Genomic DNA, 16,375 nt, shown 5'->3' on the forward strand with positions numbered 1-16,375 from the left:
GTTCACAATATCGTGGACTTCCGCTGTCCTTTCAGGCAGTCTTTTAGCTTTCCTACTCCTACTACTCTGGCCTATGGATTTGGGGTTCTCCAGACACCCCGATAAGAACCAACCTTACTCCTGGAACAGAGACTCTTTGTCTCATGGCTTCTGACTGGGCTCTCTGACCCCTTGATGAGACCTTCCATCTCCCCCACCAGGAGCTGTTTCCAAACTGGGAGCTCTGAGCTATTCTGAGACCTAAGCATGTAACAAGGCTGCACACCTGTACACTTATCCAAGTTGCAAGTGTCTAGCAAAGCCCAGAGAGTAGGATAATGACAGGTATGTTTGACAGTTGTGAATTGGAGGTTGTAAAATGTGCAGAGGAAAAATTTTGGGGGGGATAAAGTAAATGGGCAAGGAGTGGTGACAGTAAAGTGAGAGCAGGGCAGCCATCAGAAATTTTGGGGCCCCTTACACAGCTTTCCTGTCTACCGAATCCGCCCATTGGCTGCAGACTGCTGATTACAGGAGGTTTTCATGTAAAACCGTTCAACAGAGGCCTATCTGATGCAAGTCTTCTGTCAAACAGGAATCACCACACACAGATCGAAATTTGGCTGGTTCCTGTAGAACCTGCCAAATTTCAATCCGTGTGTACCCGGCTTAACATTTGCCAGATTGATGGCATTGCTGCTATTGGAGAGGAAGAGGAATGGAGCATCCCTGTCACCTCGAATTCTAACTCAAGGTACAGTATTCAAACTTAACCAGAAGTAATCTTTATTGATATGATTGGTTGTGGTGTTTATTTAAATAGTTGGATCAGTTTGTTTAATTGTATACTCCCTACTTGACACTACAGTGATAGTGTCAATTTACAGTTGGATAGTGAAGTGGATTTCATGCAGTTGCCAAAAAATTTACAAGTAAAAGAAATATTTTTTGAAGTGATTTTTTTTAAGTTATTTGATTTCAAGCCAAATTGATGCCTATAGGTGTATTACTGTGCCACAAGACACATTTGGATTAAAGATGCTCATACCATACCTTTTATGTTTTAGTGTGAGGGTTCATGTACACAATCCATTCCATTCATAGCAATGCAGCCATACCCTCTGTAATTGCTTGTAAGTCTGTGACAAAATGTACTCCAACATAGATTAGCCCATTGTCAAGTATTATCTAATGATAGATAATTAGGGAAGTATCTAATGATGATAATTAGACATGAAAACGGTCTTAAGTATTAATGGGGTACTTGTTTATGGTAAATTGCATTATTTAGCGTAAGTAGATAAACAAGTTACCCTTTGGAAATGCTTTATCCATAAACATGTACCCCACAAAAAGAACATTGGGGAATTGGAGAAAGTACAGAGCAGGGCAACCAAACTTATAAGAGGCATGGAGGAGCTCAGCTATGAGGAAAGATTAGAGGAACTGAATTTATTTTCTCTTGAGAAGAGGAGATTAAGGGGGGATATGATCAACATGTATAAATACATTAGTGGTTCATATAGTGAACACGGTGTAGAGTTATTTACCCTGAGGTCATCACAAAGGACAAGGGGGCACTCTACTTCTGGAGGGACAGAGATTTTATCTCCAAACACGGAGAGGTTTCTTCACAGTAAGAGCTGTGAAAATGTGCAATAGACTCCCTCAGGAGTTGGTTCTGGCCAGCTCAGTGGATTGCTTTAAAAAAGGCCTGGATTCTTTCTTGGATACACAGAATATAACTGGATACTAACATTTATAGGTAAAGTTGATCCAGGGAATATCCGATTTGCCTCTCGGGGGGGATCAGGAAGGAATTATTTCCCCTGCAGGAGCAAATTGGATCATACTTTGCTGGGTTTTTTTGCTTTCCTCTGGATCAACTGTGGGTGTAGGATTATAACTTTTTTTTTTTTAATGGTTAAATTGGATGGACGTTTGTCTTTTTTCAGCCAGACTAACTATGTAACTATAAATTCTTAAGACCCATTTCATGTCTAATTATCGTCATGGGATACTTGTATTGTTCATGGCCAAATAATATCCTATACACATGATGTGCCTTTAAATTTGCTAATTTTGTAGTGTAGGGGTACAGACATACCCCATTGTAGTTTCATTTTTCTCCAGTAGGTGGCACTATAGAAGGCAGTGAGATAGGCCCTGGGCTTCTTAGGTGTTGGGGGGGGTATAATTTATGTGGGAATTTTAGCTAGACTTATGGAGTAATTGGATTCTCAGTTGTGGCTAGCTCAGGATTCAACATGTAAGCAGGAGGTGTAGATAGCTTGCTTCCTCCTTTGGAGGAGCAGAAACAGGCTGTCACATTTGAAGGTCTTATGCGCTGGAACTATTCTCACCCCATAGTCAAGATATGAGGACTCTGGAATGGCCCTCCAGAGCACATGGATTTTGCAGTACTCTCTCCTCTTACAAAACCGTTTTTGTCTCTGTCACGTTTTTAACCTATGGATGTGCCACTTTAATCTACAAGGCTGAATGAACTGCTTTTAAATACTGTTTTAGTTAATGAAGCATAGTCGGGGACGTGGTCTGGCGATGGCGGTGTGAGCACGACCTTCACAGAGCTCTGCACGGACTGGGACTGATAATGTGCATTTTGAGTCTCACCGCCTGGCTGCTCTCACATGCCTGGGGACCGGAGTCTTCCCTTATTCTGTTTCTTTTCTTTCTTCTCTTTGTACCTTCGCTCTTGGGGGCTTCGTTTTTCTTTCTTCTTTGTGGTTGCTTCTCCCATCTGGGGGCACCTGTTCTGGGCCCTTATACCTAATTGGCAGTTTCTGGAGTTTTCTTTCTGCCACTGGTTCCCTGAAGATAACCACTCTTAATACCAGGGGTCTCAATACCCCAGAAAAACGCTCGCGGCTGCTGGCCGACCTCAAAAAAGAGTAAGACTCAAATTGCCTTTCTACAGGAAAGGCACTTCAAATGTGATCATATTCCAAAATTAACCAACTGGGACTTTCCGTTTGGTGTATCACAATTCCTCCCCTATTTCTAAATTGAAAGGCGTCAACATTTTGATTGGAGGTTCTGTGCCCTTGGCGTGTGTCTCGGTGCAATCAGATCCATTGGGTTGGTTCTTATTGCTAAAGGGATTGATTCAGGATGTGCAGTATATCTTTGTGAATGTTTATTTTTCTAATGTGGATCAGGTCCAATTCCTACATGACTTATTGCCCACTCTCCTAAACTTTGTTGAAGGGACTCTGATTTTTGGCGGGGACCTTAACCTCAACTTTGCTATGGATCCTCTATTGGATGCTTGCACCCCTTGTCCTCCCATCCCTCTTATGCGCGTCTTAGATGTTTGAAGGGTGATCTTCAGCACTTACGCTTAGTTGATCCGTGGCGCTTGCTGAACCCCCCCAGTGACGTGAGTATCCTTTTTTTTTCGCCTGTCCATCATACTTATTCACGCCTGTTCTACCTTCTGATCTCTCATCCGGCACTTTCTTCTGTGGTCTCCATGTAGATTGATGTTATTTCTTTCTCTGACGATGCCCTGGTCCATCTTACTCGTAAATTGGATTCGTCAACCCGTAGTCCTGCCTGGAGGTTGATTGAGACCTTTCTTCAATCTTCAGATACTTGTGCCTCCCTGTGGGCTGCCCTGGTGTACTGCTTTACGATCAATAATGACTCCGTAGATAACCCTCTTATGGTGTGGGAAGCCCACAAACCGGTGGCTCGGGGCCTTTTGATCCGTGTTGGTGCGCATCTCAAGCAGGAGCGTTCTTGCCAGATTGACAGCTTTCTGCAGGATTTGAGCAGGCTTGAGCACTCTCATAAAGCTTCTTTAGCGCGCTCCACTTATCTTGAACTCTCTAGAGTTCGTGAGGACTTGCGGTCTCTTCTCTACCTCAAGACAAAGCAAAAACTAGTATGGGCTCGTTGCTCTATGTATGAATTCTTGAATAAGCCAGGCACTTTGTTGGCGAGGGCTCTCAGAGGTCCCCGGACCCGAACTTATATTCCACATATTCAAACCTCCTCTGGACAGAAATTGACCACGTCTGCTGATATGGCTGCTGAATTCCATAGATTCTATTGTGATTTATAGAACTTAGGTCCCGCCTCTGCAGACACCCCCCCTCGCACCGGGGTTGCCTTCGTCCCTTGCCCCAGAGGTTTGTGAAGAGCTGGAGGCAGCAATCACAATGGAAGAACTTGGAGTGACATTGGCTCAGTCGAAGCCCAAGAAGGCACCTGACCCGGATGACTTTACTCCGACCTGTTATAATACTTTTTTTGATGTTCTTTCCCTTCACTTGATCCCGCCTCTCAACTCCATTGTTCAGGGGCAACATATGCCTCGTGATGCCCTCAGGGCTGCCCGCTCTCCCCATTGATCTTTGTGCTCTCGTTGGAACCTTTCCTTTGCACGATTAGGTGAGACTCCAGCATCCCTGGCTTTGTCAAGCCTTCAGGGGCCCATAAAGTGGCTGCTTTCGCGGATGATTTGATCTTCTTTTTAACTGACCCGCTTACTTCTTTGTCGTCCCTGGAGAATGCTTTTCGTTTGTTCGGCTCCTTGTCTTTTTTCCAGATTAACTTCTTCAAATCCACAGCCCTTAATATCTCGGTGCCAGATGTCGTGGTGAGCCATCTTCGCCCTCTGTTCCCCTTTCGACGGGCCTCTGACTCCATCTGCTACTTTGGGGTTCACATTACTCCTGATCCAGCTGCTCTCTATTTGGCCAATTTTGAATTGCTTTTGCAGCGTACGAGATCGGACTTGTTGCGTTGGCATTCTCTTGCCCTCACGTGGTTTGGGCACTGTAGTGCAATCAAAATGACTCTGCTCCCCCAGATCCTCTACCTTCTCCAGGCTTTTCCCATTCGTCTGCCTCCCCTATTTTTCAAGAGGATGCACGCTCTCTTCAGAGATTTTGTTTGGTCCCATCGGAAACCCTGCCTCCAGCTTCATCTCTTACATCTTACAGCGGTTCACCTGACGAGACTGGTAGACTGGCATTGCCATGCTGAGACGAAACTTTGGGTGGCTATGGAGCTGGAGGATTCTTGGGAAGCTGGCCTTGGATCTTGTTGAAACTGCCTAGGGCTCTGACGGATCACCCTACGCTTGGTAGCACTTTGCTGGTGTCGCAAGAGACTTTTTGTAACTCCTCCCTTTCTCCGTTGCCCCCCCCCTATGCTCCCCATCTTGGGGAAGCCTGAATTTCTACCGGGACTGGAGGACCCCCATTTTCAACGCCTGGCGGTCTCGGGACACTTACATCTTTTTGATTTCCTGGATGCAGATGGCAATCTCACTCCCTCTGCTTCAACGATGGCCGCAGATCCTCCGTTGGCTTTTTGGAACAGTCTGCATATTTTCTGGGTCTGCCCTAAAATCAAACCTTTTGGCGAATGGTGGCTGGCGCCATTAAGGATCTGATGAGTGTTGATGTGGCTTGGGACCCAGCGGCGTACTTGCTGCACCTTGTAGACCGCCCCATTAAAAAATATAAGGCCTCTCTGACGATTTAATTGCTGAACGTGGCCAAGGCTTGTATTCCCTTGTGTTTGAGATCTGTACACCCACATACGAGGTCCCTTTGGTTTTCTAAAGTCAATGGGCTGCGAGACATGGAGGACCTTACAGCTTCTCTGTATGACCGAGGGGAAGTTTTTCTTGATGCTTGGAGACCATGGCAATATTTTGTCTATACTGATTCTTATTTTCAGGCGCCCTCTGAACCGGTTTGAATGGGCTCAGATGTCTGACTTGTCTTGGTTTGTTTGCTGTTCGGGGCCCCAGGATGTAAGGGCTGATTCGCTCTACTCTGCTACCTCTTCTGCCTTATTTTTCTTGGTTCTTTCTTGCCAGGTCTTTCCTTGTTCCTGCTTTTCTTCCTTATCGCCTCTCTTTCTGGTTTTCTTCCCCAATTTCATCTGCCCCTTTTTTCTCTTGCTCTTTTTCTCTTCCCTTTGTGCCCTGTTCTTTCCCTTTTCTTTGTGATTCCCTTGTGTAACCACAGTTTTTTTTGTTGATTTCCCATTTGACAGGGAATTCTTTATTGAAATAGTTTTCTCAGTTGGTTGCCTGAGATCCTTGGTGGGATCTCTATTCCCCATGTCTGAGATCTTTGGATGGCTGGTTGTCCGTGTAGCCCGTGTTATTGGTTACCTGTATTTGGACCATTGCCATACCAGCTGGTCAGGGCCACACAGTACCATGCACCTGATTATATTTTATTATTACCTATCTCCATTTCTACCATGCTGCTGTTTGTTCACCTGATTATTGCTTATGTTTGACCCGTATACTGCCATTTGCTAAAAAAAAAACATGGTCATCTATTGTGGACATTCTGTTAGTCTGTCTTCTGGAAACAAGCCCGTGCAAACTGGGCTGTGATGAAGTCTGTTGCTCGGGACCTATGCAATGTATACTGATCAGACCATGCCAGGTGTCCTCCAAAAGGTATCACTTGCTGTGAACCCAGCTGGTTCCGTACTAGAGTACCCTGGTGAACAAGGTAACCACAGGAGTGTCAGGAAGCGAAAGGGTTAAAGAGTGTAGACATTCCCAATACTTTTCAGCCTTCGAACATGAGGGAGGCATGCAGGCAAGCAAGCACACAGTCGCATTACATAGCAAACTTATAACTTGAAAAGGGAAATTCAGAGTTGCATAATGCCATCATTCTAGATTGCACATTGACAGGACACATACACACATGCAAGGTCTTATATAGACTTATTTATTGCCTAATGTTTGAAATGTTTAAACTCTTTTTAGTGACAAAGCCCACAGAATCTCATCAAGAAGTGAATATTATTCCAAAATGCAAGGTAAGTTGGTTTTTGGAGATAAGTTTAAATAATCATCTGTTGTGGGCCAGAAAAATATGTACACTTTTTTGACAGAATATGTCTGCACCTGAAAAGGAATCTACGGTGTGCAATATTCTATTCAGATGCCCACTATCTGGAAAGATACTATTGAAAGAGGAGACAGAATCACACATGAGAAAATCCATAGAGATGGTAAGTGCAGGCATGATGCATTTATATTTTGGACAGAAAGATTGAATTAGCTTGTTTTTATGCTTTATCCAGATGTACTTTAGCTGTTTTTCATGTTCTGTCCTGATATTCCTAGCTGTCAAACACTGATCCCATTACTGCATCAATTACGAAGATTTACACACTTAATAAGGATCAAGACAAAGTGAAAGTGGGCGTTGAAACTATAACAAAGTAAATGAACATTTTGGTATTTCTTTGAAAATATATTATTGTTATTATATAATTCCCTTTTTCTCTTTCGTTCATCGACGGACACAGCCCTTCGCATTCTTGACTACAGGTTATAGCACCACCTTCAGGAGTAGGACACTAGGCAGTAGGATGCTAGGTAGAAAAAACAAGCACAGCACTGCCTATAGGCAGTCCTAGTTCGTAGTATCTGCTATAGTTAGCTTGTTTTTTTCTGCCTAGTGTAGGAGTAAGTACCTAGCTCCCTGCTGGGACCTGTGGTTCCATAGCCTTTTTGTCCTTTGGAACTTACTTTTGTGGAATCTTCAGCCAACAGCCAGGCTGTGACATGCTGACTAATACAGATCCTTGTGGGTGCGCACACAAGTTCACGTATTTCTTGCAGAATTCCTCCAGATCTGGCACAAAGATTTTGTCACCACAGCAAACCTTCTCTAGGAACCAGTGTAATTCCAGAAGGGTAAGGGACCCCCACAGAGGCTTGCTTAATCTGTGAAAGAAGGTCAGTTTGCAACAACAAAGCATCCTACAGGCAGGATGGTGTCCGGCACAGATGGTTCTCCGGGATCATTAAACATACAAGAGAGAGCATCTGGTTTAGTATTATTTGTTCCAGGTCGGTAAGTAATATGGAAAGCGAACCTAGAGAAGAACAGTGCCTATCGTGCTTGTCGTGGCTTCAGACACTTAGCAGATATTAAATACTCAAGGTTCTTTGGTATAGATCAATATAGGGTGTGCCACTCCTTCCAACAGGTACCTCCATTTTTCCAGGGCAGCTTTAACGGAAAGCAGTTCTCTGTTTCCCACATCATAGTTCCTCTGTGCCGGAGAAAGTTTGCGTGAAAAGAAAGCCACAGGATGTATTAAGTCCTTCAGACCCTGTTGTGAAACGACTGCCTCCACTGCGATTTCTGATGCATCTACTTCCAATATGTACGGTAAGGATGGATCAGGATGACTGAGAATACAGGGCAGAATATTTAGGGTTTCAAACGCAGTTTGTGCCTCAGGGCTCCAGTGGAAACGAATGTTCTGTTTAGTCAGTTGCGTGATGGGAGCAATACTGGCGGAGAATCCTTTAATAAATCTCCGGTAGAAGTTTGCAAATCCCACAAACCGTTGCACTCCCTTTTTGTCTATGGGTGCAGGCCAGTCTAAGATAGCGGACCTTTTGGGGGTCCATCTTAATTCCTACTGTAGAAATCACCAGGCCCAAGAATTGGATGCATTGCCGCTCGAACTTGTATTTCTCAGGTTTGGCATCAAGTCCATGTTGGTAGAGCCGGCATAGAACACTCTTCACATGCCCACAGTGTAAGTCAAAGGGCACAGAAAAGATTAGGATATCGTCTAAATATCCGACTGCAAAAATGTCCAGGAAGTCTCTGAATATATAATTAATAAAATGGTGGAAGGTGGCTTGAGCATTGCAGAGACCGAAGGGCATGACCAGATACTCGAAGTGGCCAAATCTGGTACGAAAAGCCATCTTCCACTCATCTCCTTCATCTACACGGACCAGGTTTTAGGCCCCTCATAAATCCAGCTTGGTGAAGACAGTTGCGGACCTCAGCCTTTGGAACAGTTCGGGTACAAGAGAAAGGGGATAACAGTTTTTCACTGTAATTTTATTACGTTCCCGCTAATCCACACATGGCTGTAAAAAGTGGTCCTTTTTCTCAACAAAGAATATTCCTGCCCCTGCTGGAGAAGTGGATGGGCAGATGAAACCCTTTTCTAAGGTTGAACGCAAATGCGCATGACTATGCATAGTAGAACAGGTCCTCGCACATCTGTGCTTGTGCCGCTGTATAAGTCCAGAGGCTTCAGCCGCACTATGGCAAATATCTTTCTGACATGATCACTGATTAGTTGCTAGAAGTTACTGCACATCATTACCACTCACTGATTGGCTGCTAGAAGTTACTATGCATCATTACTGTTCACTGACTGGTTGCTAGAGGTTGCTGCACATCATTACTGTTCACTGGTTGCTATTGGTTACTCTGCATCATTACCACCTATTGGTTACTAGAGGTTACAGCACTTAATTACTTCTCATTGATTGGATGCTGAAGGTTACAGCACATTATCTCCTCACTGCTTGCACACCATGGACTGAGAAGGTGAGAGGACCCACCAATAGACAGAAAACTCCTAGGGATCCAAGGATTCCTGGGATCAGTGGCAGTGCTGTGAAGTTATTTGGATCAGTGGCAGTGGTGGGGAGCATGGGATAAGTGGCAGTGCTGGGGGGATGGGATGAGTGACAGTGCTGGTAGGGGGATGGGATCAGTGGCAGTGCTGAATGTAGATAATCAGTGTAAGGGGGGATTTACACTGACTACCAATGTAAGGGCAATTCTTCACTTACTACCAATGTAAAGAAAAATTTACACTGATCACCAATGTAATGGGGAATTTGCACTGACCACCAATGTAATGCGGGCTTTTACACTAACAAACAATAGATTTCTACACTGGCCACCAATGCAAGGGGGAATTTACACTGACCACCAATTTAAGGGAGGCTTCTACATGGACCACCAATGTAAGGGAGGATTCGACACTGACCACAAATGCAAGTTCTGATTTTTTTTCTGACTACCAACAAAAAGAGGAGTAGGCTCAGTGACCACAGTTGCAGGCAGGCCTTTCAAGTATGCCCCTGTTTATCTCTGGTGGCAGCTATCAGCAGAGGTGAAGATGGCTGGAACCTCAGGGGGGCATAATATACTGTACATATGAATGCTGTCGCTATTTACATATTAATGCCACGTTTCTGCCGCTATTTACATATGAGTATCACATTGCCAACTCTTATTTACATATGAATGCTAGTTATTTACAGTGGGGCAAAAAAGTATTTAGTCAGCCACCAATTGTGCAAGTTCTCCCACTTAAAAAAAGTAATTTTATGACATATTAATGTAAAGGGCTTGAACACCTTCTTAGAGAATTACAACAGAGATCAATTGCAGTAGTGTTCCTGCAGGAGACCCACCTATTACAGCAAACAAATGTTAAGTTGTTTTCAAAATATTTCCCAACCTGGTATTGTGCAGACTCACCAACTAAACGCGCTAAAGGGGTTGCAATTGGTATAGCCAAAAATGTACGATTTAAGTTAGAGGATAACTTGGTAGACCCAGAAGGTCGATTTCTGTTCTTAAGTAGATGTATGGAGAATTAAACACCCTAGGGAAAGGGATTATACGTTTTACTCTCCTGCACACATGACGTCTTAGAGATTAGATTATACAGTGGGGCAAAAAAGTATTTAGTCAGCCACCAATTGTGCAAGTTCTCCCACTTTAAAAAGACGAGACAGGCTTGTAATTGGCATCATAGGTAGACCTCAACTATGAGAGACAAAGTGAAAAAAAAAATCCAGACAATCACATTGGCTGATTTGGAAAGAATTTATTTGCAAATTATGGTGGAAAATAAGTATTTGGTCACCTACAAATAAGCAAGATTTCTGGCTCTAACAAACCTGTACCTTCTTCTTTAAGAGGCTCCTCTGTCCTGCATTCATTACCTGTATCAATGGCACCTGTTTGAACTTGTTATCAGTATAAAAGACACCTGTCCACAACCTCAAACAGTCACACTCCAAACTCCACTATGGTGAAGACCAAAGAGCTGTCGAAGGACACCAGAAACAAAATTGTAGACCTGCACCAGACTGGGAAGACTGAATCTGCAATAGGCAAGCAGCTTGGTGTGAACAAATCAACTTTGGGAGCAATAATTAGAAAATGGAAGACATACAAGACCACTGATAATCTCCCTCGATCTGGGGCTCCACGCAAGATCTCACCCCGCGGGGTCAAAATGATCACAAGAACGGTGAGCAAAAATCCCAGGACCACACGGGGGAACCTAGTGAAGAGACCTGCAGAGAGCTGGGACCAACGTAACAAAGGCTACCATCAGTAACACACTACGCCACCAGGGACTCAGATCCTGCAGTGCCAGACGTGTCCCCCTGCTTAAGCCAGTACATGTCCTGGCCCGTCTGAAGTTTGCTAGAGAGCATTTGGATGATCCAGAAGAGGATTGGGAGAAAGTCATATGGTCAGATGAAACCAAAATAGAACTTGGTAGAAACACAACTCGTTGTGTTTGGAGGAGAGAGAATGCTGAGTTGCATCCAAAGAACACCATACCTACTGTGAAGCATGGGGGTGGCAACATCATGCTTTGGGGCTTTTTCTCCGCAAAGGGACCAGGACGACTGATCCATGTACAGGACAGAATGAATGGGGCCATGTATCGTGAGATTTTGAGTGCAAACCTCCTTCCATCAGCAAGGGCATTGAAGATGAAACATGGCTGGGTCTTCAAACATGACAATGATCCCAAACATACCGCCCGGGCAATGAAGGAGTGGCTTCGTAAGAAGCATTTCAAGGTCCTGGAGTGGCCTAGCCAGTCTCCAGATCTCAACCTCATAGAAAACCTTTGGAGGGAGTTGAAAGTCCGTGTTGCCCAGCGACAGCCCCAAAACATCACTGCTTTAGAGGAGATCTGCATGGAGGAATGGGCCAACATACCAGCAACAGTGTGTGCCAACCTTGTGAAGACTTACAGGAAACGTTTGACCTCTGTCATTGCCAACAAAGGATATATAACAAAGTATTGAGATAAACTTTTGATATTGACCAAATACTTATTTTCCACCATAATTTGCAAATAAATTCTTTCCAAATCAGCCAATGTGATTGTCTGGATTTTTTTTCTCATTTGGTCTCTCATAGTTGAGGTCTACCTATGATGCCAATTACAGGCCTCTCTCATCTTTTTAAGTGGGAGAACTTGCACAGTTGGTGGCTGACTAAATACTTTTTTGCCCCACTGTACATGTGAATGCTGACACAGTCTGCACAAGAGAGTCATCTGTACCTGGCAGTAGGGCAGAGCTGGGCAGTATAGGTGACAGATATTGGGACACAATGCGGGAAGAAGACTTCAAGGGATAAGGGAATGTAAACCAGGACAGTTGGTTTACTATACTTATAGGGCAGCTGCTTTGTGCCCTACAACAATGACTGGGCCCAGGACAGCTGCCCCTCCTTAGAGACAGCCCCGCCTTCACCAAGTTTTACAAAGTTGGTGTTCTGGCATCTTTGGATGAGTCTTTTGTCACAACATTTTGCAAGAGGTTGTTTAAAGTTTCTGGTTTCTTTTCTGGGGGCTTCTTTTTGGGCATTGTTGCATGTCTTTTTCTGGTTACTCACCCTCGTTGTGGCACTGCTTTGGGATGCCCCTACAGTCAAGAATGTGACCATCAGTGAACAAAAGAGAAAACAGGATCTTTTTTGTTACCGTAAAATTACTTTCTCTGAGTTCATTGATAGACACAGCACATGCACAAGCTTTTTATTGTTTGTACTGCTTTGTGACGAATTGAACTGCCTGTAACAAAGAGGGAGTTTACTACCAACTAGGACTGCCAATAGACGGCGCTGTGGTTGTTCTCTTCTGCTTTGTGTCCTGCACCTGAAGGTGTTGCTCTAATCTACAATCAAGAATGTTAAGGGCTGTGTCCGTCAATGAACTCACAGAAAGGAATTTGATGGCAAGTAACAAGAAATAGTTGGTTTTCTTTTTTTTTAAGTTAATGTTAGGCATGTTGAAGTCACCCATAATCAAAACCTCTTCCTTCATTGTCATTTGAGTTATCTTGTCAATTATTAAAGTGCATTGTGTAAAAAGGCTGTTTGATCCTGACTTATCTGATCCTCCCCTTCTTATCTCCTGATAAGACATATGGTGTGGAGTCACTTTGCACATGCTCAGTTTGTTGTGTATTGCTAGAGAGGGTTTTTTTTTCTTGGAAGAGGGCATGTAATCAGCACAGGGCCAACCAGAACTCTCCAGAGGTCAGGGGTTCTGTATCTTCCTAGAGTAGAATGAAAGCTCCTCCTACAAGCTTTAACATGTGCTCAGCTGGACACTGATAGAAGTCACGAGACTGCTCTAACTGCTGATGAGAAAGGTATTTAGCAGTTTTATATTTATTAAAGGAATTGCACTTCCATGGTCCACGTATTGTGGGAGATCAGATATAGTGAATGCACTCTCCTGGGTTTAGTAACACTTTAAGTTTTCATAATCTTCAGTCTGTCCTGGGGGTCTGTACACCTCTCAGATTGAATGGCAGACTCAGGGTTTTGAGTACTTCCTTGATGTTTTAAATTAATGCTAGCGCTATGCTATTTTTTACATATATGGCAACTCCACCTCTCCTTTTTCCTACTCTTTTTTCCTGTATAGTGTATATCCTGGTATAGTTATGTCCCAGCCATTTGAATATTTGAACCATGACTCTGTCCAAGTTGTCCCTAGACATAAGAGCTGTCTGCTCACAAAGCTTGTTGCCTAAACAACGAGCATTAGTGCACATGACATGACAAACACTGCTATCTACTGCGTTATTTTTAGCACTGGAAACTAACTGAAGTAACTACCCCATCAGACTAGTCCTTAACAACACAAACCCTCACGTTTCTCTCGACCCACTGGGGACAGAAATTATCTTCATCAGTTACATCTCTGCTCCCATTTCTCAGTTTAAAAGCATGTCCAAAAAACTCCTAAATTCCATACTAAGAAGCTCAGTGCCCTTGTGTGAGGGATGCAGACCATTTCTTTAGTACAGGTCAATGTCAGACCACCTGATAGCATAATGACTAACACAACCAAAACCTTTAATTTTGCACAAATCCTTTAATTAAACATTGAACTCTGCTGTAGGAAGTACTTTTTCTTATTATCCATTATGGACATGTAAGACCTCTGAAAATGTAAGTACACCATAACTGTTGAAGATCCTGGTCCAGATTCTGAAAATCCTTCTGTACAGAAGGCATGTCATTCTGGGACAAATCATTTGTGCCTAGGTGCACTACAACAACATTGCACTCGCAATCACTAGCTTTTTTGACAGTTTTTAAAATGTGCCTTTTATCTCTCTTAACAGTAGCACCATGTAGACACCTAACTTCCTTTGACACTTCCACATGATTTCCTAAAGAAATACCTCTTAAAACTAAATCACCAATCAGAAGATGACTTCTCCTTTTGGGAGCATTGTCTATAGCACTTGCCTGGTTTGTAACCTCAGATAAAATATTTACTTTAGGCAAAGCAATTTCTCTCTCGGGGTCCTCCTTCCTGTGCAGAGAAGGGTTGCCAATCTCACAAAGAGCTATGTTTGCAACCTTTGTATCTGCTTCTAGCTCAGAAAGAACACTATAAGGCTCCATTCAAACTAGGTTTTTTTCAACGATTTGAAAATGCACTGTAAAAGTGTGAAAACTTGTAATTGTTTTTTCAGGAGCCATTCATTTCAGTTTTCACCTGAAAACACAGAGTGTTTTTGCCACGATTGCATCGCATTTTTCCACGCGGCAAACACGCCGCAATTGCGCAAACAAAATTGCAGGACATGGAACGCCCAAGAAAAGGTTCCGGAAGAAAAGGTGGCTTTTTGCAGGGTAGCTCAACAGAAGAAATTGGCTTAGACAGTCACCTGATCTCAGACTGCAGGGCACAAACCAAGAAATTTAGACAAGCAATGTCATCACATAGACTAGAAATCTGCACTCAATTGGGACAGCATCTGCGCTTCCAAAAAATACCACAAAAAACAAATTCCAAACAAGTACTGTACTGGTCTAAACCAGACATTTTAAAAAAGATTTACTTAAATCCAAACACAGGTACTAACCAAAGATATATGATTGTCCCCAAAATCCTGCTGTTTTCAAACCACTGCAGTTCAAATAATGCACTTTTGTCCTGTTGAACTTCCAAAGAGCAAAATCTACAGAGTTGCTACTCCTCTTAACCACTTGAGCTCTGGAAGGTTTTACCCCCTTCCTGACCAGGGCATTTTTTGCTATTCGGCACTGCTCAACTGCTATTTGCATTGTCATTCAACGCTGTGCCCAAACAAAATGTATATCTTTTTTTTTTCCACACAAATAGAGCTTTCTTTTGGTGGTATCTGACTGGGTTTTTTCTTTTTTGCTATACAAACTAAAAAAGATAAAACATTTTGAAAACAAAATCAGTATTTTCTACTTTCTGTTATAAAAAATATCCAATCATCTCAAATTTAGTCATAAATTTAGGCCGAGATGTTTTCTAATACATTTCTTTGGTAAAAAAAAAATCCCAGTGTAACGGAACCGTACCCCAACTGCGCTAGGGTAGTTCCGTTAGCATACCGCTTCCCTGTCCGAACACAGATCCACGGACACCACCGCTGGCCATACGAGACTAGACGAGACCAGTCTTGAAATAAATCAGGAAATAGACTACTTTATTTTAACAGATACAAGATAAATACACTGGGCGGAGCAATACACACCCAGTAACAAGAAACACATCAGCAGGTAGTCCCATCAGGGGGAAGGGCTGCTGGAAACAACCCCCACCAAGCCAATACACAAACACATACATCCCATAATAGTTTGCGCCCAAGCAAGACACATAATAGAACAATGGGATACAACCACATGACATTAAACAATGAACAACTCCCACCTATACATGTCTACACAATATCAGGACATTTCACCCTGCACCCCTAACAGGCACAGGGTGACTTACACATAAGAGGGATATGGGGAGCTGAGACAAGGGTCTCCCCACCCCTCAAAAGTGAGTGTAATTGGTGTGTGTGAAACCTACAAAATACAAACTATAGTATATATACTGGAATGTATGCAGCTTTTACTTTGAGTGCTTATCACCTTTGTTGAGGTTCTAAAATGCCATGGTGGTAGAACACCCCCCCCAAATGACCTTTTTTTGGAAAGAGAACACCCCAAGGAATTTTCTTAGCGGCATATTGAAGCCCGTGAATAAGGGCAGTCAAGGGGTTAAATGTGTCTGTATATAAGGTGTGTGTGCAAAATGTACTGCTTCTACTCACAGTACGGTGTTCTTTCTTCTCTCCCTGAACTGAGTGCCACATGCCGATTTCAGCACTTTTCCTTTCTGTTGTTCATTCAACACAGCTGCCCATTTCTCATTAATAAAGAAGCCTTGGATCCTAGACCTGACTTCCTCAAATTGTAGTAGGGGACTTCCAAAAGCCGGCTTTGGTTTGTTTATTGGCCATTTA

The 16,375-nt window shown here is 43.3% G+C and overlaps 1 protein-coding gene across 6 annotated transcripts in view; it reads left to right on the top strand.

Annotated features, from left to right (window-relative positions):
- Positions 1–16,375, top strand: part of UBXN6 (UBX domain protein 6) — a 335,037-nt gene that overhangs the window by 98,753 nt on the left and 219,909 nt on the right. For 4 of the 6 annotated variants that reach the window (XM_089686670.1, XM_089686672.1, XM_089686675.1 and 1 more), the window contains 3 exons: positions 6,752–6,804; positions 6,880–6,999; positions 7,115–7,212. In XM_089686670.1, the coding sequence (XP_089542796.1) occupies positions 6,752–6,804; positions 6,880–6,999; positions 7,115–7,212 (271 nt within the window). The remainder of the gene's footprint in view (positions 1–6,751; positions 6,805–6,879; positions 7,000–7,114; positions 7,213–16,375) is intronic. The other 2 variants (XM_089686671.1, XM_089686674.1) reach the window with 1 other exon arrangement.

This window comes from Staurois parvus, unplaced genomic scaffold (genome assembly GCF_062004578.1).
Source record: "Staurois parvus isolate SC_StPar_1 unplaced genomic scaffold, SC_StPar_1.0 ptg000405l, whole genome shotgun sequence".
In the NCBI taxonomy this organism is placed as follows: domain Eukaryota; kingdom Metazoa; phylum Chordata; class Amphibia; order Anura; family Ranidae; genus Staurois; species Staurois parvus.